This window comes from Mustela nigripes, chromosome 2, assembly GCF_022355385.1.
Source record: "Mustela nigripes isolate SB6536 chromosome 2, MUSNIG.SB6536, whole genome shotgun sequence".
Taxonomy (NCBI): Eukaryota; Metazoa; Chordata; class Mammalia; order Carnivora; family Mustelidae; genus Mustela; species Mustela nigripes.
Genome location: NC_081558.1, coordinates 207193374 through 207220446, shown reverse-complemented (window position 1 = coordinate 207220446; position 27073 = coordinate 207193374). Strand labels below are relative to the sequence as shown.

The 27073-nt window shown below is 49.7% G+C and overlaps 1 protein-coding gene across 1 annotated transcript in view; it reads left to right on the top strand.

The window, feature by feature from the left end:
• The first annotated feature begins 178 nt into the window (after positions 1-178).
• The window catches only part of URB1 (URB1 ribosome biogenesis homolog), a 68190-nt gene continuing 41295 nt past the window's right edge, over positions 179-27073 (top strand). The window contains exons 1-13 of the mRNA XM_059392258.1: positions 179-418; positions 3355-3494; positions 4317-4468; positions 5443-5575; positions 10719-10815; positions 12825-12910; positions 14563-14688; positions 16611-16735; positions 20031-20226; positions 21586-21723; positions 24121-24294; positions 24948-25077; positions 25656-25772. Coding sequence (XP_059248241.1) covers positions 277-418; positions 3355-3494; positions 4317-4468; positions 5443-5575; positions 10719-10815; positions 12825-12910; positions 14563-14688; positions 16611-16735; positions 20031-20226; positions 21586-21723; positions 24121-24294; positions 24948-25077; positions 25656-25772 — 1756 coding nt within the window. The 5' untranslated portion in view covers positions 179-276. The remainder of the gene's footprint in view (positions 419-3354; positions 3495-4316; positions 4469-5442; positions 5576-10718; positions 10816-12824; positions 12911-14562; positions 14689-16610; positions 16736-20030; positions 20227-21585; positions 21724-24120; positions 24295-24947; positions 25078-25655; positions 25773-27073) is intronic.

Below are 27073 nucleotides of genomic sequence, written 5' to 3'. Positions count from 1 at the left end.
GCGAACCCGCTTCCGGCTTTCCCTCAGGCCCCGCCCCTCCCCGCCCCAGTACCCGCCCCTCCCCGCCCCAGTACCTGCCCGGCCCCGCCCCAGTACCCGCCCCTTCCGCCTGTCCCGGCCCTTGCATCCCCGCCCCTGACACCGCCCCCCTCGTAAGGCCCGCCTCTTCCGGCGCACGTGTGGACAGGGACCCCGGGAGGCGCTGCATCGGTTTCCGCGCGTCCCTTGCCGGGTCGCGGTGTGTGTGGATCCCGGTGCGCCGTTGCGCTCTCGGCCATGGGGGTCCCCAAGAGGAAGGCCCCGAGCGGCCAGGACGGCGCGGGTCCCCGCTTGGGCGCAGCCAAGCGGGCCCGCTCCGAAGAGCTCACGGGCGTGCGCTTCAAGGCTCAGCTGCGGGACCCGAAGGGCGCGGAGCCGGGTGAGTGCGGGGCCAGCCGGGGCGGGGAGCACGTGCGAGCGAGGCGGGTCCCGGCCGCGGCCCGGTGCCAGGCTCAGCCTTCCCATGTGCACCTGTTCCCATGTGCTCCTGGTTTGCAGACGGGAAAACCGAGGCCGCGGCGCTCGGGCCTCCTGAGCCCCGGGGGCCGGGGCCGCTGTAGGGCCGCGCGCTGCAGGTACTTCCTTACCCTGGGCTGTCAGGGACGGCCAGAGGCCGCCTTGCTCGGTTGTGACAGTTCCACGCGACTGCACGCCTCCCGTGGCCAGGCAGCACCCCCCAGCAGGCCCTAAGACTTTTCTCATTGCAGTTGTCTGGGAAGCAAATACCGTCACCAACGGACGGTCCTTAAAACTGCTTACGAGTCGCAACTGTGAGTCAGCTCGGGGCTGCTCAGTGAGGCCGTTTGCTACTTCTCCGGCCGTCAGCGCTGTTTTCTATAGCTATGACCGTCCAGCTCTCACGCCGATCTGATGACACGAAGTAAAGCTACTGCCTGAAGCCCCACAAGGACTTGTCAGTTGACCAGGATCGGACTAGCGACCAAGATGGAGCCGATTCTATAATTTCGCATTTTGAAAAGTGTGATCACCCTTCTTCACAGCTTCTTGTAATCCATTAGGAAGTAATGTAGGTGAGGAGGGACTAAAAGTGCAATCGAATATGCCAGTATGGGGAGACACTGGTACTCGGTCAGAATAAGACAGTAAGCGTGTCTCTCAGGTTAAGCTGATGGCCAGAGTAGCCCCAGTTAATGACTTGTCTTCCGTACATTTTGCTTTTAAATATTTGATGTCTGCAAGGGGCAGCCAGTGCTATGAAGATGATACCTGCTTTAGCTCAGAATTCTACATTTCATTCATTTATTTATTCATTATTTACTAGGGGCTGTTATTTGCTGGGTAGAGATAAAATGATGAGTAAAAAGTCAGACAGGTGCTTCAGTTATGGAGTATATGAGTAGTGCAGTAGGGAAGATGGATGTCAGTAAATAAAATCACATAAGAAGGGGCGCCTGGGTGGCTCAGTGGGTTAGGCTCTGCCTTCAGCTCAGGTTGTGATCTCGGAGTCCTGGGATCGATCCCTGCGTCTGGCTGTCTGCTCAGCAGGGAGCCTGCTTCCCCCCACCCCACACCTGCCTCTCTGCCTGCTTGTGATCTCTCTTTCTCTCTGTCAATAAATAGAATCTTTAAAAAAAAAAAAAAAATCACATAGGAAGAGTTCTCAGTACCAGTCCTCCACCTCAGACCTAATCGGGGAGATCAAAGAAGTCTTCCCAGAGGCAGTGGCTTTTCGGTGGAGTTGTAGGATGGGGTAGGAACAGGGATTGGAACTTTTGTGGCAGAAGAAAGAACACGCTTAATTATTTAAAAGATTGTATTCGTGTACATATTCATGATTTTGCTCAGAGAGCTCCGTGGCCTTCGGTTGCTTCATTTTAATAGGTTTCCCAAGGAAACTCAGGTTGACAGGAGATGGGTACAGAAGAAGTAGTTGGAAGATGGGGCAAAACTGAAGTCAGAGGGGGACAGGTGGTGAATCCTTTGAATGAGGGTGTGTTGCATTTATCTTTGAACCTGGTCTCTATCTTGGATTCTCTTTCCCTGTTGATATGTTCTCATAACTTCCTATGATGAGATCTCCTGTTGGAAAGATCAGAAAAGAGGAATTGACAGATGTCAGGGTTTTGTTTGCATCCATTGTTATTTTTGTGTTGTTCTTTTCCCAGCTTTATTGAGATATTATTGACATAACTGATGGAAGTTTAAGGTATACAGTAGGCTGCTGACACCCGTATACTGTGAAATGATTACCACGATAAGCTTAGTCAACACCTCCATCCCCTCACATAATTACTGTTTTTTGTGTGCGATAGCATTCAAGATCTACGCTCTGAATAACTTCCTAGTATGTGATACAGTACTGTTAATTATAGTCGCCATGCTGTACAGTAGATCCCCAGAACTTACTCATCTTACTATTTTTATAAGTAAACTCTACCCCCAATGTGGGGCTCAAACTCACAACCCCGAGATTAAAAGTCACACGCTCTACCTACTGAATCAGCCAGGTGCCCCGGAACTTAACTCATCTTATAGCTAGAAGTTTGAACCCTTTGACTCAGCCCCTGGCAACCACTGTTCTGCTCTCTTTTTCTTTTTCTTTCTTTCTTTTTTTTTTTTTAAGATTTTATTTGTCAATTTCAGAGAGGGAGAGAGAACCAGCACAAGGAGGGGCAGAGGGAGAGGTAGAAACACCCCACTGAGCAAGGAGCCCAGCGTCGGGCTTGATCCTAGGACCCTGGGACCATGACCTGAGCTGAAGGCAGATACTTAACTGACTGAGCCACCTACGTGCCCTTCTGCTGGCTTTTCTATGAGTTTGGCTCTTTTAGGTTCCCCATATAGGTAGAACATCCAGTATCTGTTTTTCTCTAAGTTATTTTGCTCAGTGCTCTCAAAGGTCCCTACGTGTTGCAAAAGGCAGAATTTCCCCCCTTTTCAGGGTGAATAACATTCCATTGTAAGTAGATCTACATATAGATCTAGATATTCCACATTTTCTTGATCTCTTCTCTGATTTTACCCCCAGGGGGTGGGGAGAGAACTTCAGGGTTAGATTGGTCAAGACCCAGAGGGTGCCCGGAAGCGGATGGATGGCAGGTTCAGGGGAGGATCACTGCATCGAGAAGGGTTGGGCTCTAAAGCAGTTGCCTGTTCCCTCACTGGGGATAGAGAAAAGGCCGAGTCCGAGCCCTCGCCGTCCCCGTCTCCAGTCTCCACATCGCTGCTGTGTTCTCCCTCCCGGTAAGGGGCAGTTCCAGTCGCCTGGATGCTCCTGCCAGGGGTCCGCCTCTGGCTTGTGATTGCTGCTCAGGAGATGGTCCTTGTTAAATTGGAACATTCTTCTTATTTCAGCCTTGGAAGCGTTTGTCGCTGCTGCCAAGAAGCTGCCGCAAGAAGACGTGTATGACGTTGTGGAAGGCTACATCAAGATTTCTGTCGAGTGTGCCGAGATGTTCCAGCTCCTGAGTGGGGAGAAGCGACCCGAAAGTGAAGTAGGTTCTTCCTTACCTGGCTTGCTGAAGAGGAGAAAAGTTCATGCCACTATTGTGTTAAGCTTGAGGGAGAGAGATGTGATAGAAATTTCTAGGACGTTTCCAGCTTTCTAGAGAAGACAGTGCTCTGTGCCTGTGCTGTAGGAATACATTCAGTTTTGCACCATGACTTTGTAAAGCATTTTAGTGGAAAGCTCTCCCTTCTTATTGGTGAATGATACCAGGAGGAAGGATCCTAGATTCTTACTCCAAATGCACTTGGTTTTGACATTGTTTGTTTTTAAGTTATCTCTACACCCAACGTGGGGCTCAAACTGGCAGGCCCAAGATCAGGAGTCACACGCTGTACCGACTGAGTCGGTCAGGTACCCCCTTGAAGTGATTTGCTTTAACAAAGAGGGAACAGAAACTGTGTGTCGTGGTTGCAGACACATACTGAGTTGACTGTGGTTTTCTGGTTCCAAAGAGGTTCAAAATTCGGGATGTTTATGGACTTGTTACAATCTCAGGGTTATTGCTGTAAGGCTGTAGACCTGAATATCCCCAAAGTGGTGAGTCCTGGCCATGAGTAGAAATTTTGTCTTTTCATTTCATTTGGCATAATTGTAAGTGAGCAAGTCTCTGTTTAGCTGGACTGTGGGAGCTAGACTGATTGCAGAGCCCGGGGTCTTCAGAGCCGCCCGCTAAGCTGCCACCTTCCCGCCTCTGGCTCAGGGTCTGTTGAAGGTTTTAAAGTGTCTGTGGCTAAGACAAGAGGAACATAGGTACCGAGGCAAAAAACAAAGGAACTGATTGGTAAGTGTTTCAATTCTGTCTTTGCAGATGCTACTAATATTCCAGGTTTTCGAGGCCATCCTGTTGCGGACAGCAAGCGACCTTTCCCATTTTCACGTTGTGGGGACCAACATCGTGAAGAAGCTGATGAACAGTCACATGAAGCTCATCTGCGAGTCCCTGTATGCCTCGGGCTACAGGTAAGTTGCCCTTCTGCGGCAGGACTGGCCACGGGCGCGGTCTGCGTTCAGTTGTCCCGGAGTGCACTTGACCTTCCCTCCACTCGGAAAGCAGAGCTGAGTGGTTCCTGAGGCCCTCGGGGCGGTGGCTCTGCCCCTGCTGCCCCTGTCAACCGGCCCCTCGCTGTCGCCGACTCCTCCTGTGCGTCCGTCCCCCTCCTACCCTGCTGTCCCCTTGCTGTCGTGGGAACCCGTGACTGCAGACATTCCATTGCCCGTCCTTCTGCTCGGTGGTTCTCTGTGGTGATCTCTCGCTCCCTCCCCACTTCAGGACTTTGCAGTGAGCAGGCGTCGTCTCCGGGAGTCCTTGTTTCGTCACCTCCCCCGTCCACTGTCCCTTTCTGTCTGCCGGTTTGTGGACAGAAGTGTCTGTTTGTAGGTCTGTTTGTGCAGCTGGACATTTGACATAATGCTCCATGTCCGTCCGTTGACTGTCTGCTTCTGTCCACTCGAATAAAAGGGGCGTGCAGGTGGGGGCCTTGACTGTTCAAGAAGGTGCAGTTTTCCACCACCTAGAACAGTGCCTGGAGTGTGGTGGTGTGCAGTAAGCCACGGATGCCGGGTGGCCGTGGAATGGAAAGGCCGCAGAGAGCTTGCTGTTGGAGATGCGCACTGCAGAGAAGTCTTCCCCTGCACCCTGCCTTTGCGGGGATGAGCCGCGGGGCACCCGGTTATAGGACGATTTGCTGCAGAGAGAAACCGCCATCTTCTTTGTGTCCTATTTTGTATTCTTGGATTCTTGTCAGCCAGCTTTTAAGCTTTATTTGGAGATTTTTAAAAATTTTGTCTTTTTGGTTTTGTTTTTTTAAAGCACATCTGCATGTCTCTTTCCTTTCTCTTTCTGGCTTGGGCATGGCAGACCCCACAACCAGGAGCACAGCTGATTTTGTGCTTCTGCTGTCTCTAATATGCCTGATTTCCTTGTCCCTCTGCAGGATGGCCCGAGCCTGCCTGAACCTGATGGCTGCCATGGTGACCCAGGGTCCCGAGGCTGCCAGGGACGTCTGCAGCCATTTTGATCTGAATAAAAAGACCTTGTACACCCTGGCGTCCAAGAGGGATTCCAAGGTGAGGAGTTCTGAGCATCTCGTACCTCCTGGGTATTTCTTTTTCCCTTTGGAGGGTCACAGTGGTTTGTTTGTCGTCCTTTCTCTGGCCTTGGTCCCCACGTGGGTGGAGTAGGAGGCCAGTGTGTGCAGAAATGTATGGCAGAGCCTGAACGACAGGGACATCTCAGGACAGTGTCTCTGGGGGCTCAGCCTTGCGGTGCTTGGCCTGTGAGCGTCTTCACGGAGTAAAGGAAATCATCTCCATGTGCTTGTGGTGTAGACCCTGTGGGGCATCCCAGTCCTGTTCCTATTCTGTTCACTTCGGAGAAATCCCTTGAAAGTTTAAACCAGTGACATCATCCAAGAGGACATTTATAACTTTTTAATGTTTCCCGCATCTCCCGTCAGTAAGTCTGATGACTGGGTGCTGGAATTTGCCAAAGAGAATGGAGGTGGGAATGGTTTTCAGGAGAGCTGTTAACAAAAGAAGTTTCTGGGTAGCTCCAGAAGTTCCACTTGGGTTTGGAAAGCACAAGTTTGAGGACTCGGAAGCCGGAGGGAGGGGCCGCGTGCCGGCTGCAGGTTGTCTCAGGCCTCGCTGCCGGCCCCCTTTCCCACCCCCCCTTCCTCAGCACAGACAGCAGACCGACAGCCAGCCGACCGACGGCCAGCCTGTCTGCTGAGGTGGAGAAGCCCCCTAGCGTGATTTACCCCCGCGCCCTGTCCCGTCTCTCCCCAGGAAGTTAGTAAGTTTCCACTCTGCCGGGCCCTAGACTGGAAGTGAATCCTAGTGATGCCGGGTGACTTTCCTGGCTCTGTGAGGCTGTGAGGCCTGGAGTTAGGGTTTTCCCGGCACGACAAATAAGGTGTTCTTCTGAGGAAAAAATTCCAGGTCTTAGTGTCTCATGGATACTCGTCTTTATTATCAGGAGTTATTTACACACTATGGGTGTGTCAACAGATTCCGTTCATTGAGGAACGGCTGCTGACAGTTAAATGCGTTCCTCATAAAAAGAATTTGCGTGCTGTTTGCACACTAGGGCAGATGTCATGGGTCTTTGGTCTCACTTGGCAGTCGGCCTGCCAGTACTTATCCATCCGATTCCCCTTCCGCTTCCACCCCGTCTCTCTTGACCTCAGCCAGCTCAGCCCCGCGAGTAAAATATGTCAGGACCCCGACCACCCACGTCGGAGTCACAACGAGGGAAGGAGCACCGGCTGTAGGCTGTGCGGGCCTGCTTCACCGCAAGGTCCTCTTGGCAAGTTGTATATTACGTCTCCTTGGTCTGTAAAATGGGAATTATTGTCAGGACGAAAGTATTTTTACTTTAGGGTGTACATTAAATATTTCATTGTTGGGAATATTTATTTATTTATTTTAAAGATTTTATTTATTTGATAGAGGTCACAAGTAGGCAGAGAGGCAGGCAGAGAGAGGGGAGGAAGCAGGCTCCTTGCTGAGCAGAGAGCCCGTTGTGGGGCTCGATCCCAGGATCCTGAGATCATGACCTGAGCCGAGGGCAGAGGCTTAAACCACTGAGCCACCCAGGTGCCCCGGGAATGATTTTTAGACAATGTCCCATTCGTTAGGGACATTAAAAACTAGCGGCACAGAGAACCCCCACATACCCATCGTCCAGCTGCAGACACAGTTACCTCTGCCATGTGTTGGTTGGTTTGGGGGGCAGTCGAGGCAGTCAGAGCAGATCCCACACGAGAACCGTATTCCCTCATGCGTGTTTCAGTGTGGGTCTCTAACAGAAAGCGACCTTCTAAAACACAAAACCACAGTACCATCCCCATACCGGATACCGTTCATCACTGTTAATATCTCTGAACGCCCAGCTCGGTCTCAGTTTTCCCCCCAACTTCCTGTCTTTAGACTTCGTCGTTCAAATCGGGATCCAAACAAGGGCTACATATTGTGTTTCGTGGGTCTGTTTCTTTTTAAATTTTTTCATATCATTGAGTTTTCTGTCCCCACACCCCCCAGCTTTTTTTTTTTTTTTCATTCCATTTAGTTTTTGAAGGAGCTGATTGATATCTAGGATCTTTTTTTTAATAAGTGTGTTTTAACATTTTAGAGGGAATTATTAAAGCCTCAAGAAGAGAGAGGATTATGGTTCTTTTTCATGCAGCCAAAGAAAGCACTGTTTATACTGTTTGCCAAAGAGCAGTTTTACCAAATATGTTTTGGTCTATTTTAGACCGTTGTTTTGCAGAACAAGCCGTAAAGACTTCAGGATGCTTTCTTCCTGGATAATAGCACTGTGAAGTCACGGGGTAGGAATGAGGAGTAGGCGTGTGACCCTCTTGCCTTTGATGGAGCTTGCTGGGGATGGAGGGTGGAGGCCCAGGGGACAGTGAGGAGCTGTCTGGCCGGGAGGAGGGGGAGGAGGCATGGCCGTGGCTGCTTGGAGTGCGGCAGGTGCTCTGTCTTGAGGTCTTGGTTTTTTCACAGTATCAGGAACCTGAAATTTGGGGTTGGCTGGGATATACAAGATGGATACCGGAGGTGAGGACTGCATTTCATGTCAGTTCAAAATACATTGCTGGAGGGACCCTCGAGGACATCTAATCCCAACTGCTATGTACAAGCAGGATAGAAAGATCTCAAATGGCACATAACTGGGACCTGCATTCCAGAGCCCTGACTTCTAGTACTTAAGTGGACAGGGAAAAAAAAAAAGCAAAAACAAACAAAACCCCAAACTTGTGGAACCTTTCTAACTAGCTAGCAAAGCACAGAACCTAATTTAATCTTACTGGCAAGTTTTGGCATCTCCCCATTCTTCTGAAACACGAGGCGTCCATAGATCAGGACAGCAGGTTAACTGCTCGAATTAGTTGACCTCTGTTTCTTTCAAGGAGGTGACATCTGGATAGCTTGGGAGCAGTGGTTACTTTAAGCTTCTGGAGAACAGAGACAATATCTTAGTGTCCTGTCTGGGCCTGTGATCATGGCATCTTGAATATAATTGGTGTTTGAACAACATTGTATTGGTGAGTTTTTAAAGGCTTTGAGACGCTGCTGGTATTCTGAGGAAATGCAGCTCATTTTCAAGACTTTAGTGACCACTGTACCCAAACTCTGTATTGTGAGGAGGTCCACAAGGGAAGTCCCCAGAATGGGGAGGATAGTTTTGACTTCTTGTTGTATTTGGAACAAGCCAGCGTCTTGGGCCTTGATGAAATACAGTGGGGCGTGGACAGAGGTAGGGACCCATGAGTACCGTCAGTGTGCCAGGCCTCCATCCGCATGTGGCAGAGTGTGGGTCCCATGGCCTTTCTCTTCTCCCTGAAAATCATACACCTGACAAAATGAGAGAGAATTAATTAAATACTTACGTGGAAGCCTAAGTGCTTCCAAGTGTGGTCTTGCATCTTGACAACAAGCGAGGTGTAAATGGCCTGGAAGCTCCGAGAAGGAAGCACTTCTCTGTAGTCCGACATAAAGTTGGGCGTGAAGCACTATGTTTGTACAGTTGTTTCATACTTTCTGATACTAGTACATACTCACTTAGTAGCTATGGGACCTTGAATGAGTTTTTTAAACCTCTGTTTCCTCATCTGTGAAATGGGTGTAGAAGGCATCTCCCCCTCAAGCTGTTGTAAGGAGTAAATGAAGTCACACATGTCAGCCTTTGATTTGGTATCTGACATACAGTAAGTGCTCAGTAAATGACATGGGTCTCCTCCTCCTCACCACCACCACTACACTGCCACGACTAACCAGGATGGAATGATCTCGAAGGCAGACTTCTTAATCTTTCCCAGGCATCCAGGACAGTCATTCTCCGTGGTATTAACTTATTTCTTGGCAGCAAATTAAGGTATCTTTGAAATAACTAAAGTGGGGAGGAGAGTATGTTTGAAGCAGTGGCGGACCCCAGTGTGTGAGCTGGTGCTGGTACTGCGGATGAGCAGCGCGCCTGACCGTCCAGCAGGATGGAAAACATGACGAGACACAGTGCGTCTTAAAATTACTGGGAGGGGGAGTTGATCGGATGGCCCCTGCCACTTCCCTTGAAGTGTTGGGAAGTGGTCACGGCTGGTGGCCCCTCCTTAAGGATGCCCACTGGCCTGGGGCATGGCTGCATCCTGCGGGACCCTGCAGATGGCCGTCCGGGGAAGGCCACACTGGGTTTGTAATACGGCAGCATGTGGGCTTTGGTGTTTGGTGTGAATTTATACTACCTGATAAAACCCAGACACCACCTCACTGGCGTCAGCAAAAGCAGCACTGGTCTTTCCGTTGGCTCTGGATTTTCAAAAATGTGTGTATGATTTCACTGGCAAGTGAAGTCGATGGGATCTAGATGGGCTGAGAATCTTCTGCTCTATACCAAAGTGGTCCATAAACCACAAGTGGTCATGTATGCCGGGGGGAGGGAACACAATTATACTTAACCATACTTCTGTGTGTATTAAGCAGTGAGCCATTATGCTGTTGCTTTTAAGCATAGTGGATGAATATCGGTATTTCAGATAGACATCTCAATAAATTTTTTTTCTGTACTTTCGGCCCATTTCTTGACATTTATCTTTCTTGAGAGAGGGAGAAGGGGGAGGAGCAGGGGGGAGAGAGAGGGAATCTTAAGCAGCTGCCACGCCTGCTGTGTAACCCAGTGGAGGGCTGTATCTCACAACCCTGAGATCGGGACCTGAGCCCAAATCAAGAGTCTGATGCTTAACCCACTGAGCCACCCAGGCGCTCCATACTTCTGTATTGAGAAGCTTCTTGAAAGAGCAAGAAAAGTAGACCAGAAGGTGGAGGGAAAAGAGCAAAAGAAAAAAAAAAAAAAACCCAGGTTCCCACAGAGAGGTGACTGCTGGTTTTTACGATTTTATTTATTTATTTGAGAGAGAGGGTGTGTGTGCGAGCACACAGAGGGAGAGGGAGAGGGAGAAGAAGAGCCCTCTCTGAGCCGGGGGCCCGTGTGGGACTCGATCCCAGGACTCCGGGATCATGACCCAAGCCGAAAGCAGACGTTTAACCGACTGGGCCACTCCTGGTTTTAGACTCTGAGCCTTTTGATGGCACCAGCCTGGAGGCCTCACTCTCATGGGGATGGGAAGGGTGCGTGAGCCGCCAAGTCCCTGCTTCCTTGGGGGACGGCGTGTGGATACACAGGTGACTGGCGGTCTCCTTCGTCCCCTAGGGCGTGCCCGACGTCCGGCTGGCCTACATTCAGTTCGCTCTTTCCTTTCTTATCGCCGGCGACGACAGCACGATAGTGCAGGTGCTGGAGTTGAAAGGTACGTGCGCCTCTTTGTCTCGTAGCAAAGCCTGATTGCGACTGGTTTCGGGAAGTCTCCCGCAAAGCATTTTTCCCAGGTTGAAAAGCCCAGGTTGCGGCTTTTGCAGTTGCTGCGTGCACGAGTTTGAAGGGTGCACGTGCAGCGAAGCTTCTGTCAGTGCAGCTCGGAGTGGCCCAGGGACTCCTGCTCTGCGCTCTGGAATGCCGAGCGATGTCCGAACGAAGGAGGGATGCAGGCTTCAGAGACTCCCCCACACGAAGGAGGCTTTCTGGTTCCAGACCCTGCGCAGATTCGTAGCCTGGCTGCCTGGCTTTCTTCAGTAACTGCGTTTGAAGAACTAAAGGTTAATGACTTCAGGAGCTTTGCTGTGTGTTACCAGCACATCGCTAACAGAGCTAAAGAGTTCCAGCTGCGCCGCTTTCTGGTGGCTGTCCCCCTAGAGCCAGGCTGTTAGGGCCACTTGCATTTTATCCAGAGCTTCCGTAAGACAGAGTGGCAGCCCTAGCCCGCAGTTAGCACACGGCCGTCGCTCCGCACGATCCCCTGGGCTCGAGCCCTGTCTGCAGGTGGGGGGCTGTCCCTGCGGAGCTCTGGGAGCTGTTGGAGGAACGGCGTGATCCCTGTGGCCCCGTGCGGTCAGATCTCCAGCCTTCCCTCACCTCCCCCAGGGTGGGAGACCTGAGCTCTCTCCAGTGACTGCCGGGGACCATTTAAGAATAGGGCGTGGGTGCTGGTCACCTTCTATGTCGTTAGCCTGGATCGGTGCGGGGAGCCACATTGCCCTGGGGAAGCAGCCCCGTGGACGAGTTGCCTTTCCTGCTTGTGGCCGGCTCCTGCCAGGGCTCGAAGTTCTGCAGAATTCCCCTGAGGCCTCCCCGCCATCTAGCCTTAAAGGACTGTGATTTGGGCTTATTCCCGGACCCTGCTAATGGGGCAGGGATGCACTTCGGTTCGTGTTTTGGCGATGCACTCTGGCCAAAGACATCAGAACTTTAAAAAGGTTCGATCAGTCATTTCATGTCTAGTCGTTTCTCCTAAGGGAAGAATGAAGGAGGCGAGTAGAGGTTTTCTTAGGGGCTGTTTTCTCATGTTAGCTGAAACTTGGACTTCTGACTATCCTCCAGCAAAGGACTGAGTGCGCGAACTGACGACTAGTGCTGACATGAAAGCAGCAGTTAAAACGGGTAGAAATATGCTTCCTGACGCCAGCCTTTAAACAGTATGTGATTGGATATGAACTCAGTTGTGAAATCGTTGAGTATCCCATTTTAATAAAAACATGAATGCAACAGGTTCTAGCAGAAGGTTAACAGTTAACTAGTAGCCTGGATATTAACAGTGTTAACCTCGGGGTAACAGAGTGATGGTTCCCTGCAGATTTCATTCTTTCGGTTTGTCTGGTATTTTCCAATTTTTCTTCTTTCGAGAATGACTTTGCTTTTGTAGAAAGTCAGTGTGCCCACTGAGCACCAGTGGAACAAGTGAAATTATAACTGTTTGGATGTTTCTTTCCAGTGTGACCAGCATGTTAGTGCCTGGTGTCCGGCTGTGGTGGCTGAGTCCTTGGGGATCCAGAAGTAGCAAAAGAAAGCCAACAGATTATCCCAAATTCTGCCCGCAGTCAATAAAATGATTTAAAATACAGCTGATTAAGTCTAAGCAAAGGGAGAGACATTTAGCAAAATTGTGATCATGGCATACACTCAAATGGTTCATACAGAATTAATTTTATTTAACTTAATATGAGAAAAGGAAAGTAAAACACCAGAACTTCTGAACTTTTTTAATGATTCTATCATTGTTTTACCTACGGATACTAATTTCCTATGTCATGAAGTGGTTATCCTACTGTGAACTTGTAGAATTGAAAAAAACACAAAACCTTAAAAAAAAGGAGGGGAAGAAAATAGCGTGTGTGCTGTACCATTTTAAGAAGTAATGTTCTTGCATCTGTTCTCATGTTCAAAATATTTTTGAGTTTAATGCATTGAACTTTTTACTTGCAGAATTTATTCCTTGCATTTTTAGCTCAGGCATCAAGGAAGACAGGATTTCTACTATCAATATTTTGTTATCCACGCTGAAAACAAAGGTACAACGTGTTTTTACTCTGTGTTCCTGTTGTTGGTCTGCTCCTGTATTTGGCAGGACCCCAGGGCTGTAATGGTTTAGAACACAGGGGTTGTTGTATAGGTGGAATGGAAGATTGTTTCTTAAGGCTGCCATATCATCCCATCAGGAGAAAACCTGTTGCTCACTCTTTCACGGGAAGCCGTTGGATTAATTGTGAGCTGTAAATTACAGCTGTTTTTCATTTACACACCTACCAAAATGTCATTTTGAATTACTTTGCATTTTCTGCCTCTTACAAGCATCTTGTAGGAATTTTAAAACCGGCTGAATCTCTGTCTTCCGTACAGAATCAACTTAAGTGATCATTTAGAAAACGTCTATGACCCTCCCAACAGAAAAAGTTGTGAAAGCCACAAACTGGCAGTCCACATAAAAACAGCTAATCGGCATAGTATGTTTAATACTGTGGTTCTCAGCTGGGAGTGGTTTTGTGACATCACCCCCCCTCCCCTGCCGTGGGACATTTAGAAGGGACTGGAAAGATTTTGGGTCGTCATGGCTGGAGAAGTCCGGGGGCATCTAGTGGGTGGAGGCCAGGGATGCCGCTCGGCCTCCTACAGTGCCCAAGACAGTCCCCTACACCAGTTATTAGGGCTGAAACATCATTAGTGCTGAGGTTGAGAATCCAGGAGATGCGGGTTTTTTTCACCTGTCAAGTTAGCCTTGACCTTTTATAACAGATTCGGTGCTAGCAGAGATGCATTGAATCAGGTACTCTCCTGGAGGAAGTGTCAGAACAGGTCTGGCCGAATGTACCAGAGGTCTTAAAAATGTTCCCAGACTTGGGGGTGGTGGGAGGTTCCCTGAGAACCACCCAGGAAGCAAATCTGAAACACACCCAGGCCACATCCCCAGAGGTTCTGGGAGTGGGTGTGGGGTGGAGCTGAGAACGGGTGCCCCATTTCCAAGCCTGTGATCAAGGATTCAGGGAAGACTCTGTACAGAGATGCTGATGACGGCCAGAGCAGAAACAGCCTAATGGTCCCCACCCCAGGGAATGGTGGAATTAGGGTCATTCATGGGCTAGAGTGATATTCAGCCCTCCCAAAAGAGGTTCTAAAGGATTTTTTTATAATGTGGGAAAAGCTCATGCTATATAAGTAAAAGTAGGCAGGAAACTATAAGTATAGTCTCAAAGAGGCAAAAAACCTAAGCCAGACGGTATGTACGCACATGTAGTGCATGTTGCAGGGGGTGGGGAGGCACGGAAAGGAGATGAACCGCCATGCCCACTGTGCGTGGCCCAGGATGGTTTGAAGGTTGTTGAGTTTTATTTTTCATGTTTCTCCCTTTTTTTTGGTCACACATTTTGCCATAGGCCTGCATGATTTTTGTAACAATGAGACACAAGGAACACTCTTAAAAATCAAGTTCTGTGGGGCACCTGGGTGGCTCAGTGGGTTAAAGCTTCTGCCTTCAGCTCAGGTCATGGTGTCAGGGTTCTAGGATCGAGCCCCACATCGGGCTCTCTGCTCAGCAGGGAGCCTGCTTCCTCCTCTCTCTCTGGCTGCCTCTCTGCCTACTTGTGATCTATGTCTGTCAGGTAAATAAATAAAATCTTAAAAAAAAAAAATCAAGTTCCTGGAAATTGATTGGTTTTATTGTTTTCAGGTAGTTCACAATAAAAATATCACCAAAACCCAGAAGGTGCGATTCTTTACCGGGCAGTTCCTGACCCACATAGCAGCTCTCTACAGCTGGAACGGGACTGTTGACGTGAGCCTGGACAATGTCGAGGTACTGTCCTGTTGGGTTTGAGGTGACCTCGCCGTTAGCGTGTGGTCCTCACAGCTGGCGGCTGAGGGATCTACCGCCTTAAAAAAAAGGCCTCCCGTCTGATCTGTTTCTCTTGGCTTATAGTTCTGTGAATTCTCCACTTAGGTGAAATATGATTTTTTAAGTTTTATTTTTTTATAAGAATTTATTCTCTAATCTCTGAGGTATTATGATATTATCCCTTAAAGAGGAGAAACTCTTTCTCCCTTTGGTTGAATGACATGCTGGTCTTACTCCTTGCGGGGCCGCCCAGTCCGTGTGTGCTGTTGCTCTGGGGTCTCTTCCTCCTCTCACTGGCATCCTCTTTTCCTTCTTTCCATACCAGCTTTTGGAATTTCAAGGCCTGTTGGTTTCACTTCAGGATCCCGAGTGTCTAGGAAAACCCCAATTTCCTCACCCCCTGATATGTGTAATTTATTTTGTAATCGTTACTCAAGTGTTGAATTAGACCAGTTGGTCTCAAGTTGACCCGAGGCCCATGTACCTTTTAATCTTGCTCATTTCAGTTTTCCTCAGGGTGTTTCTGAACGTGGACTTGGCCAGAGTGGTGAGCGCTCAGACTTCCTGTGAACTTTAGAGTAATTTACCTCTCATGGGCCCTGTGTTTTACTTCCTTTTCTCTCTCTGACTTGCCCACGTCCTCTTGTTTTGAACATGTTTTGTATGATCTGTGACCAGGAAGCCTCGGAGGCTTCATAAAAACACTCCCAAATGTGGAATTTTATTCAAAAGAACAAGAGAAATTAAGTCATTCTTAAGCTCGTTTAAAAATACAGGTTTAAACTTGCCCCTCTTAAGAGTATTTTTTAATCTTTTTTTTTCCTTAATGGTTCTCCTTTATAGGTGAGGACATTCAAATTCAAGTTTAGGGAGACCAGCTCTGTGCAGTCAAAAATCCATGTATGACCTCTGACTCCCCCCAGAAACTCAACTACTAATAGCCGACTGTTGACTGACAGCCTTACCCATAACATAAACAGTGGATCCACACATATTTTGTATGTTAACGTGTATTATATACTGTATTGTTTTGCTAGAGTAAGCTGAAGAAAAGTAAATATTAGGGAAATCATAAGAGAAAATAGATTTATAGTGCTGTGCAGTATTTGAGGCCAGCGGTCCACAGAAGCGCAACTGTGCAGTTCAAACCTGTGTTGTTCAAAGGTCAACCATATTTATTTCTTACTAGTCCCCAGTATCACAGCACACAAGCAAAGAGAAGCTTAAAAAAATGATTTTGTAACTGAAGTATATGCTGTAAAGAGAGACTTTTTAATAACGGACCGATGCTGGCCTGCCCTGCTCTCGCTAAGCCATCAGGGAGCTCAGCTGTGCTGCGCACAATTTGCTCCTGCGTGTGGGGTGGCAGGGGAGGGGGGTGGGTCCTTGCTGTCCTGCCAGATGCATGGGGCAGCTGTAAAGACGGAATGAGAACCCACATTGCCAAGTGCTTGGAAACAATAAGAAATGACACGAAATATCTGGTTATCTGTGCTTCCTTGTTCCAGCAACCCCCTGTTTGTCCAGCTTGAAAAGGAAATATTTTCTTTTTTAGTTTATTTAGAACAAAAACAGTTCATCCATTTCTTTCAACCCCCCTCCCCCAATCTCTGGCAACCGCCAGTCTGTTCTCTGTATCAGCTCGTTTGCTTTTTTCTTAAATTTCTTGTTTATTTAATTTATTATTTCTTTCTAGAGTCCTTGTATTAAGAGTTTTTTTTTTAAAATCTTGATTGGTGCTTGAATGATACCAAGTGTTTAAAATGTTAGCTATAAGTCATCGTCAGGTGTGTGGGATTGTCCAGATTTTACTCTGTAGTTGTTGCCGAGGCTTATTAACTTGAGCTTGTCATTGAGTTTTTAAAAAAAAAAAACCCTTGCAGGCTTCTGCTGAGGATGCGGGGAAAACCATGGTGAGGGAGCTTGTTCACTCATTCCTGATGGATCTGTGCTGTTCTCTCAAGCACGGGATTAATTTTTATGACGCGTCTCTCGGCACCCTCGGCAGGTAAGGCGGGGCCCTGGTGAACCCTGAGTGCGTGTCCCTCAGCAGTCGTCACGTTCGTCCGTGACTCCCCTGGGGACGTCTTTGGAATGATGGGATGGTGGTGGCTCACAACTGAGGAACTCCTCTTAGGGATGAACATTTGGAGACCCAGAAAGAGGCTGCTCTATACTGCCCTTGGGGCGCAGGGCTCAGGGTAGCTGTTGACTTAGACACCGACCAGGGCTGTCTCACCCAGCGAGGGGCTGCGGGTTTCGCTCAACACTGTGGCGTTGGCGGGGTCTGAGGATAAGTCCTAACAGCCGCCTCCCCAGAGAGGGTGGGCCGCTCTGCAGGCCTCAGCGAGGTCCTGAGGTGGTAGCCACTGTTACCCCCTTTTAGCGGGTAAGGGCAATGGGCACAGAGGGGTCGGGTCATTCAGCTTGGGAGTGGCCGAGTTCAGATTGAAACCCAGGGAATCTGGTTCCAAGCCCAACCTGTTAACAGCAAAATAGTCCTTCCTCTCCTCAGAAACAGCTGCTAGTGAGCAAGGTTTTCACAATTCGGTTTTTTACACTTTGTTTCATGTTGCACGATGACGGTGACATTTCATGAGTGAGGAAATGAAGTCCACAGCTGGTGGATTATGTCCTTTTAGACTTTCTTTTAGTCTCACTATAATATGTGTCTGTTGCTAGTTTTTAATAACCAAAATAGCCTACCGTCGGATTTATCAACCTGCTTTTTTCCCATCGACAGTAAAAGTATTGGGTATGTTTTCTGGTCATTGTGAATAGCCTTATTTTTTTTCTTTTCACCTCTGTAACATTTTATTATGAAGATATAGATGGTTTGGTTTAGTTTCACCCAGGCAAGAAATGACTGATTTCTTCAGAATAGGATAATACAGTGAAAATTTCCCTCTCCTTGTGATTTGTTTGGATTCTGAGGTTATTACGAATTAACTTGCCACATCATTGTTTTTCTTTTAACCTCATTTTATGATAGTGTACCTTTTCTCTTATCATCAAAAATCAGCTCACTTGCCTGCTAAAAGTTAACAGCAGATAATGCGATGCCTCAAACACATGTGTTTCTCCCCCTAAGTAGGACCCATAAAATAGACCATCATTTGATGAGCATATAGGAGTCAACTTGTGGCATGTAGGTCCGTTCAAATAAGTTCTGGATTATGTCAGTTCTTTGAAGCCAGGGGCCAAAGCAAATGTTTGCCCTCAGGGGAGAGGAAGGGAATTTTGCTTGTGGGGATGTGGACGGAAAGCTTTGAGAAAACTGAAGTGTGTGGTTCCCCCCATAGTTGCTAAGGATCGTGCCCTCACTCCAGTCAGGGCTCCCTGCACGTGTTGCCACCTCCAAGAGGCCTTCCCTGGCAGCCTTTAAATTTCCACTGTCACTGTCCTTCTGCCCGGCTCTTGCTTTTGACGGTGGCGCCAGCCACCTTGCACATTTATTTATTTACTTGTTCGTCACCCAGTAGACGAGCATCAGTGAGAACAAGAGGCTGGTCTGTCCAGGACAGTGCCTGGCACACAGTGGGTGTTTGGAATTCTGTTTGGAATTCTGGCGTAAGCAGGGCTTAGTAAACTTCTTCTCTAAGGGAAAGAGAGTAAGTATTCAGGCTTGGTGTGCCATTCAGTCTGCATCGTGACCGCTCAGCTGTGCCATCAGAGTACCCGTGCGGCTGTGGACATAAATGGGTGTAACTGTTCCAATAAAGTTTTATTTATAAAGACAGAGGGCGGACCATAATTTGCCAGCCCCTGGCATGGAGGTTAAGAGAATAGATTCTGGAGTTAGCTCTGAGACCTCCACAGTACTTCTCGCCGCCTCTGTTGCCTCATCTGTAAAATGGAAACGAAACTGGCATCCACCTCAGAGGGAGGTAGAGTATGGTGACTGCCAGGAGCGGTGGCCGGCAAGGGTGGCACGCTGTGTAAATAGCAATGTCATTCATTTGATGACACTGTTGACTGAAATGACGGGGATGTGTGTAGTATTTGTAGTGCACTTTGTAGAATTAGCATTGTGTTCATTTGACAGCATGCAGCATGAACTGTTTTGCTTATGAAATTTTCATATTAAGAATTTTACTTTTTTTTTTTCCCAAGATTTTATTTATCAGAGAGAAAGAGAGAGCATGCACAGGCATGAGCAGGGGCAGGGAGAGGGGCAGAGGAAGAAGCAAGCTCCCCGCCAAGCAGGGAACCAAATGCAGACTCGATCCCAGGACCCTGGGATCAAGACCTGAGCTGAAGGCAGACTTGTAACCGACCGAGCCACCCAGGCACCACAAGAATTTTGAGCTTTTTGAAGGATAGGTTTCTGATCAAAATTATATTCTGATTCAATTTTTGAAAATTTTTTTGTTGTCTGTAAAGCTGCATATTTTATCTTAGTTTTGGTTTATAAGGGAGTACACAACAGTGAGGATCCTAGAAGCTATCAGCGTGGCATGCTTTATTCTCAGATTTTTTGGATTTTATGACTTCCCAGGGAAAGTTTTAATGTCCATGGGTTTTCCTGGTTTTTCTTTTTATGATTTTATACTTTTGAAAACTGCCAACTTCGGGACAAGTTTTTAATATTTTTATACAGTAGATTTTGTTCCCTGTATTATCTTCTTGCACCTACTACGTAAAAGCATAGGAATTTGAAATAAGTTAGAAACAGAGGAGGCAGAAAATCTATGGAAAAACCTTGTGCCATTTTGTCTTGTTTTAGAAATAATTTTGTGGCACTATGGACTTGGGGCAGCTAATGAGCACTTCATGTAAAAAAAATCTTTTCAGAAGAAAAACACATCCTCTGTATTTTTTATACTTCATACTCCCAGGTATATTTTCATGTGCCATAGGAGGAGAGAGGTCGGTAAAATTTCACAGGGAAATCCTGGGAGTGGATTCCTCCCTGCGGGTCTGGCTGTCTCTTTACACTGGCCTTGACCGCTGGGCAGACTGGTAGGTGAGTGGGGTAGAGAGAGAGGACATTTCTTCCTCCTTGAAAGTCAAATGGCACTTGAGGGCGGGAAGGAGAGATGGCCAACAGGACAAAGTGGAGACTTTCTGAGCCACTCAGCAATAGAGGGGTGAAATTCCAGCGCTTTGTTGGAGAGCGAGTGACCCCCCCCAGGCCATGAAAACCTTGTGTCTCGAGGACGAGTCACACGTGCAATTTGCCCATCACTTGAGTTACAGCTGTGTCTCCCGAGGGCGATTTCGAGGAGCTGCTTGTCACCCCGAGCTCTGAGCGCCGTGTGAGAGTTCCCTGCAGACCTTCCTCTCCTGTCCTTCTCCGACAGAGGCGGGAACCTGACCCTCCTGCACTTCCTGCTGGGTCTGAAGACCGCCCCGGACGACGAGCTGGTGGCCGAGCTCGTGGTGAGCATCCTCAGGGTGTGCCCGGACTTGCTGAACAAGTACTTCAAGGAAGTCACGTTTTCCTTTCTCCCGAGAGCGAAGTCCACGTGGTCCAATAACATCAAACTACTGAACAAGGTGACAGCCCGGCTGCCGTGGAGGGGGTTAGGTGGTGGGCCAGGCGTCAGCAGCAGGGATGGGGGTCGAGGGGAGGTGGCTGGGGGGTCGGGGGAGAGTGAAATGCCCATGAACTTTAGGACAGAGAACTCCTTCAGCTTTTCTTCGGGGGGTAGTTTAGATCGTGTCAGGGTGGGGTCCTGGTTCTCTGAGGACATTCTGCTTTTAACGGAGCTGAGTTTGGAGGTGGATGCCTTTTGAATCTATTAAGCTGAATTCCTCTCCTTCATCCAGATTTTTTTTATTTTTTATTTTTAAGACTTTATTTATTTGACAGAAAGAAAGATCACAAGCAGGCAGAAAGGTAGGCAGAGAGGGGGAAGCAGGCTCCCTGCTGAGCAGAGAGCCCGATGTGGGGCTCGATCCCAGGACTCTGAGATCATGATCTGAGCTGAAACCAAGGGTCGGCCGCTTAATCAGCCGAGCCACCCAGGCTCCCCTGTTAAGGTCCTTCTAGTCTCAGACCTCGGCTTCCTTTTACCCACCACAGTGGGAGTACCTGCTGCACATTCTTTGGCAGTACTGCCGGGCTCAGTTAAGCTCTGATCTGTGGTCTGCTTCATGATGAGATATCTAGGATTGTTTTCTTGTGCCTCGACCTGGGCATGGTGTTATCCATAAAACAAGCTTTTTTTCAAGTATTCCCTCTTATCTCTTAGGTGTGTGTGCATACAATCCCTATGTGTATCTTGGGATGAGAAGAAGGGCATTTTGCCCTCATTCTGGGGAAGGTAGCCTTGTGGCCACGACCCCTCTGGGGAGGTCCTATGGTGCTGGTCTCCCCAGGGAAAGGTGGGGGCAAGTGCCTGGCCTTCGCAGGCCTGGGTGCGAGTCCTTGCTTCACTGCTCCCTAGGCATTTGCCCCTGGGAAATCACTTAACCTTATTGACGTCCAATTTTGTCATGCAGTAAATTTTTTATTTTAGTGTAAAATATCCCTACCTCAAAGGGTTGTCATGAAGTATTGAAAAGATGATGTAATCTGTCAGGTGCCCGTCAAGTGCACTAGCTGGTGAGGAACACGATTGTTAGTTCCGGCAGTGACTTACTTGCCATCAGAGGTTTTAAGGGGCTCCCCAGGATGCAGGCTGGGCTCTGCTCTGAAGGTCATTGCCCTGGTAACAAACAGTCTCGTGACCTGACTTTTCTCTTAATAAGTAGATTTAGGGGTTAATCTTCCGGACCCTGTTCCTCGGCCGGCCTTGGACCTTTATCACTGCAATCGTTTCATTGGAACAGCTTCACTGTGGGGTGTCTACGGTTACCCGCCGCTCTGAAACGGAACCTGCATCACCTCATTCTCTGTTCTCTTGTTCATAGATCTATGAGGCTCAGCCGGACATTTCCCGGGCTTTTCAGACCAGAGAGTTCATCCCCTTGCCTCGACTCCTGGCCATGGTGATGGTAACCACCGTGCCCCTGGTGTGCAATAAGATCATGTTCACCCAGGCGTTAAATGTAAGTGATTGCCTTTCTTCTGGAACTTTCTCCTGTTCACCGCACTGGCTTTTGTGGGGATCATTCTGAGAATGCCTGCCCGGATTTACTTGATGGTGTTTTGTCAGTGAGCCTCAGGCTTTCCATGTGCACTTATCTGGGCAAGGTGACCTGGAGCCTGAGGAACATTCCAGCCAGGAACTTTCCAGCTAGGCACTGGAACCTGAGGAACATCCCAGCTGCTGATTTTACTGCTCCAGCACAGAGCCAGGACCACAGCCCCCCCGCATGGCTCCCTGCACCTGCCCGAGGGTGGGAGCCTGTTGGACTCGGACACAGGGCAGTGTGTCCAGCTGCTGTCCACTGTCATGTAAGAAAGTATTAGTTAAGGATCTGTGCATGGGGCAGGACTGAAATTGGCCTGGCAAATCCTGTCTTTTGTGGTGAAAGTGAATAGTGTTAAAATTTCTGGGGAATGTTAACTTGGAGGATCAGCTGTTTTAGGCTGTCATCTTGGGAGGACAAGTTCATGGAAAAAATCAGGCACGTTCACAGAAAAATTAAATTTCCTGTCATTATATGTTATAAAGGTCCCCAAGTCCCTGCAGAAGCTGCGTTCTGAGGGGCGCATGCATCTTTCAGCACAGCTCCGAGGCCTTAAGTAAACTGCTGCGAACTGTTGGCACACGTGGGTCGTGGGCTCTGCCAGGCCCTCCTGTTCCCAGGTTGCCTCAAGTCTTAGCTGGAGGAGGCAGACTGTGGCGTCTGTAGGGCAGGAGGAGTCCCCACCCTGCAGGCTGGCTGGGTTGTCGCATGGACACAGGGGGACCAGGGTTTGCCGTGGTGAGTCACACAGGAACAAGGGAGCCCCAGCAGTGATGGGCAGTCGGCACAGAGTGGCGAGGACTCCCGGGGAGAGTGTGCAGGGGGTCAGCAGTTCTGATGCCTGTCCGGGGTCTGTGCTGAGAGTGGGCTGGGGGCGAGGAACAGTGAGGAGGCCGGTGTGGGCCAGGCAGAAGGGCCTTCTCTTCTGGGTGCCAAATCATAATGACCACAGTGAGGACCCAGCTCACTTGCGCACCTGGGAGGCACAGACTGTTCGATCTCGAGGGGCTGTTAAGGAAACAGAACTGAAGGGTGGATGTCAGATGCGGCCGCTTTCTGGGTGGAAGACTGTGTCGCCCGTGGCCGTGTCCCTGCCCCCTGGGAGCGGCTCCCGCAGGCAATCTGGGATGGAAGGCCGGCCGCTCCTTCTCAGATGGACTGTCGTTTCAGGACCGCGGAGGGAGCCCCCGGGGTGTCTGTCCCCCAGGTGGGGTGGCTGCTGGTGGAGGAGGGGACAGCCTTTCTGTCCGTCAGTGCCGCCATCCCGTGCAGGCGCACAGCTTTGTCTTGTCCTCGGTGGCCCTTCCCGACTGTGACGGTGGGGGGTGGGGGGGTGGGCAGCGACTTGGGCGTGATGACTGTGGACTCCGTGTGTGTGTTCCACGTTTGGGTTTTCTTTATGGTATTATCCGGAATTTTATAGTAGCATAATTTCTGATTTCAGAATCACCAAGAAAAGAGCTTATTGTAGAAACTGGAGAGAAATCATTGGGAGGCAGCGTGGGCCCATGAACCCCTGTTTGGGCCCTGCCTTTGAAGCGATTGTGGGGAGGGAGTCATTGCTGGCCTAGGGCACTGCAGGTCGTGCTCCTCTTGGGTCCAGCGTACATGTGAAATGAGCCCCCAGCTGATTAGAAGGCAGGGGGAAGGGGGTGTCGTGGTTGTGTCACCAGCCTGTGCTGCGCCTGAGGTGTGCCTGGGCCTAAAGGACTTGGCCCCGGGCCGGCCGGGGACTGCGTCTCTTGGGAAGTATCCTCGTTTTGGTAATAGCTCAGGTTCTTGAATTTTATTCTGTCTGTGCAGTGAGTGAGGATTCAGCTCAGTCTCCTGGGTGTCGTTCTGAACCCCAGTGGAGAGGCTGGTTGTTGTGGCCCTGGGTTGCAGGCTCCACGCTTCCCAAGCCTGGAGGTAGCTTTTCCTACTCAGGACGTGGGGCCTTTTCTTGTCACTGGGGCACCTGACATGGAGAGCTCTTCCAGGGCCTGGTGGGGTTCTGCTGAGAGAGGAACTCTTCCTGATGCGGACCATCTGCGTGAGCTCGGTGGCTATCAGGAAAGACTTACCGAACACAGACGGGGAAACAGAACTGAAAATAACTATCAGATTTTCCTTGCAGTTGCCATCTCCTTAGCCACTGCTGAGGCAAGGTCTGCAGGAGGTCAGGAGGTCTGGGTCCCCAGGCTGTCCGGCTCGTGCAGCCCTCCCTGCCAGCGACCCCAGGAGAGGCAAGGGCCAGCCAGACCCAGGGCTTGAGAGGTCTGTGTCCGCCAGTGCCGCCTCCACATGTGTGGATTTACCTCTTTTTCTTCCCAGTTGGACAGCAAATCGGTGAAACACACCGCTTTCTCCCTTATTTCCGTCATTTTGAAAAGAGCCCTGAAAACCATCGACCACTGCCTGGATAAAGAGGTGTGGCAAGGGTCAGGTGTGTACACGGCCGCGCTGATGGAGGAATTCGTGCGGCTCTTCAGAGAAGCTCTGAGCAAGGTAGGCATGGTCGCAGCGGTGGCCGTTCTGGATGAGGTTCTGGAGCCTTCCTTGCAGCCGTCACAGGCGAGCGCACCAGGGCAAGAGACAGTCCCGGGAGCACGGAGGCTGGGTGTGAAACGCAGTGCCGTGGAGGGTTCGGGTGCTCCTGGGACCTCCAGGCTCCTAGGAAGTGGATGGTTCTTCCCTCCCCAGCTGCCACGCGCACATTGGACTGGGGCCCGGAGTGGGGGTGGCCGGGAGGTCCCTCGTATGTCTTCCTCCCCAGGGCCTCTTCTAGTAAGGGCAGTCGTCGTCTGCAGACGGGGCTCCCGCCCCAAAGGAGCCAAGGTCATGCTGGGCGGAGCCCGAAAGCCCGTTTCCTTTTCCCAGTGTCCTGCTCAGGCAAATGAATTTTGGGGTTTTATTGTAAATATGGGTGCTTGTTTTTCCACCGAGTCCTTGCCATACAGTCGCGGGAGTCAGCACAGGGCAGAACTCACAGAGGATGTGGGCCTGTGTCCCCCCCACACCCCGTCTCTTACACACTCACACGCACCCACGCGCGCTCGAATCCTCCCTTTGTTTCCGCTTCTCATTAGTGGGTCCGTTTCATTTGTTTTCGTCCCTTGTTCAATGGGACTATTTTCTTGTTTGTTTGTTTTCCCTTTTAGATTCTACCAGACCTCAACACCATCGTGTGGGTCTGGCAGTCCCTTCGGAAGCAGGACGCGAAACAGGATGACGAGAAAGCAAAGAGGAAGGACGGCCGGACTCCGGCCACCTGTGTGGCTCCCGAGTGCGGTGAGGACTGTGGGGCTCTGCTGTGTGCCGACGGGGGGCACGGGCAGCCGGGGACACCGCCTGCCTGCAGGCGCTTTCAAGGGATCTGTTGGAAATGCGCCCAAGCTTTATGCAAGGACCGTGACTCTCTAGAGACCTGAATGATGGGTGCCACATACTCTTGGCCTTTTTGCTCTGCAGATAGGAGTGGGCTACACAGTCCCCCCAGTAATGAGACACATCGACCCAGACCTTGTCATTAGCCTGCCAGGCAGTGGGTCTCATATCTTCTCTCTGTGCTTCTCAGTCCTTACGGTGGCCCTGAGCGGGGAGGTGCTGCTATGTCCCCATTGTTCATCAAGGGCACCCGAGCACAGAGAGTCAGAGCAGCTGTAACCTGTCTCGGGTCACAGCACCGACATTGGGACTTAAGCCCAGTCTGTTTGGATGGTCTTGACCACGCTGGCTTCATAGGGATCCGTCTGCAGCTTCTGCTTTTGGCGTGGGGTTGACTGCAGTGGGTCACGGGTGGCTCGAAGGCTCATGAAGGACAAAGAGCAAGTGCGTTTCTTTCTTTAACGTGTCTGATCTTGGTTCAGATGATGCGGAAACCATTCTTCTGAAGGCCGCTCTGCTCCAGGTCCTGTGCCTTTACCAGAAGGTGGTCCCACATGTGGTCATGCAGTACAACTTTGACTTCAGCAAGCTCCTGAAAGGTACGTCCCCCAAGACCGCAGGCACTCCTCGGCTGGGGGTGTTGTGAGGTGGGGGGTTGCAGGGAGCAAACCCGGCTAAGCCAGAGCAGAGCCCCGGAGCTGGGGCCAGGAGAGCTCATGGGCAGCTTCACCGGCATGCCTGAGCCCCCAGTCCGGTTGTGTGTGTTTAGACTAATATATTTTAAAGATTTTATTTATTTATTTGGTAGACAGAGATCACAAGTAGGCAGAGAGGCAGGCAGAGAGAGAGGAGGAAGCAGGCTCCCCGCTGAGCAGAGAGCCTGATGCAGGGCCCTATCCCAGGATGCTGGGATCATGACCTGAGCCGAAGGTAGAGGCTTTAACCCCCTGAGACACCCAGGTTCCCTGGACTAATGTATTTTATTTTATTTTTATTTTTTTTTTAAAGATTTATTTATTTGACAGAGAGAAATCACAAGTAGGCAGAGAGGCAGCCAGAGAGAGAGAGGGAAGCAGGCTCCCTGCTGAGCAGAGAGCCCGATGCGGGACTCGATCCCAGGACCCTGAGATCATGACCTGAGCCGAAGGCAGCGGCTTAACCCACTGAGCCACCCAGGCGCCCCGCGGACTAATGTATTTTAAATAGTCGGTCTTCCTTAAGTAAACATGAGACGAACACTTAGCAGCAGGTGGAGACGGGAGAAGGCAGGCAGCCCGAGCTGTCTGCTGGGGAGGAGTGACAAATCCGATCGTGTGATGTTAAGTCTGAAGCTTCTTTTCAAAGGAGCAGGGGTGCAGGGATCAGAGGGTACCTGATATAGTGAGCACTGGCTGTTATGGAAGACTGATGAATCACTGGCCTCTGCCTCTAAAACCAATAGCACATTAAGTGTTAATTGAATTTAAATAAAAATAAATCAATTAATTAAAAAAAAGGAACTGAGAGCCACTGAGAAGGGATGTCCCATCTGCACAGAGGCACTTCTGACATCACTGACTCACGTTCTCCCCAGTGAGGCAGGTTCAAACCGCATCTTGTAAAAGTAACGTTATGCTTGCCTGGTCACGTTTCCTTGATGGAAAAGTTTGTCTAATAAAATCGATTTCGTAATTGGGCCTACAGAAGAACGCTTGCAGAAATATCATTCCTGGGATTTATATAAGCTATTGGAATAATCCTGATGAGAAACTATAATTAACTTCTTAATTGTTTGAAGGCAAAAGTTCTCTCTGCTGTGGGAGTATGGAATTGACCATGTACTGTTTGGTACTGTGTCGTTCCCCAGCGAAGAGAAACCCAGACCGCAGGGCAGAGGATAAGGACCCAGGCTGGGGCTCCG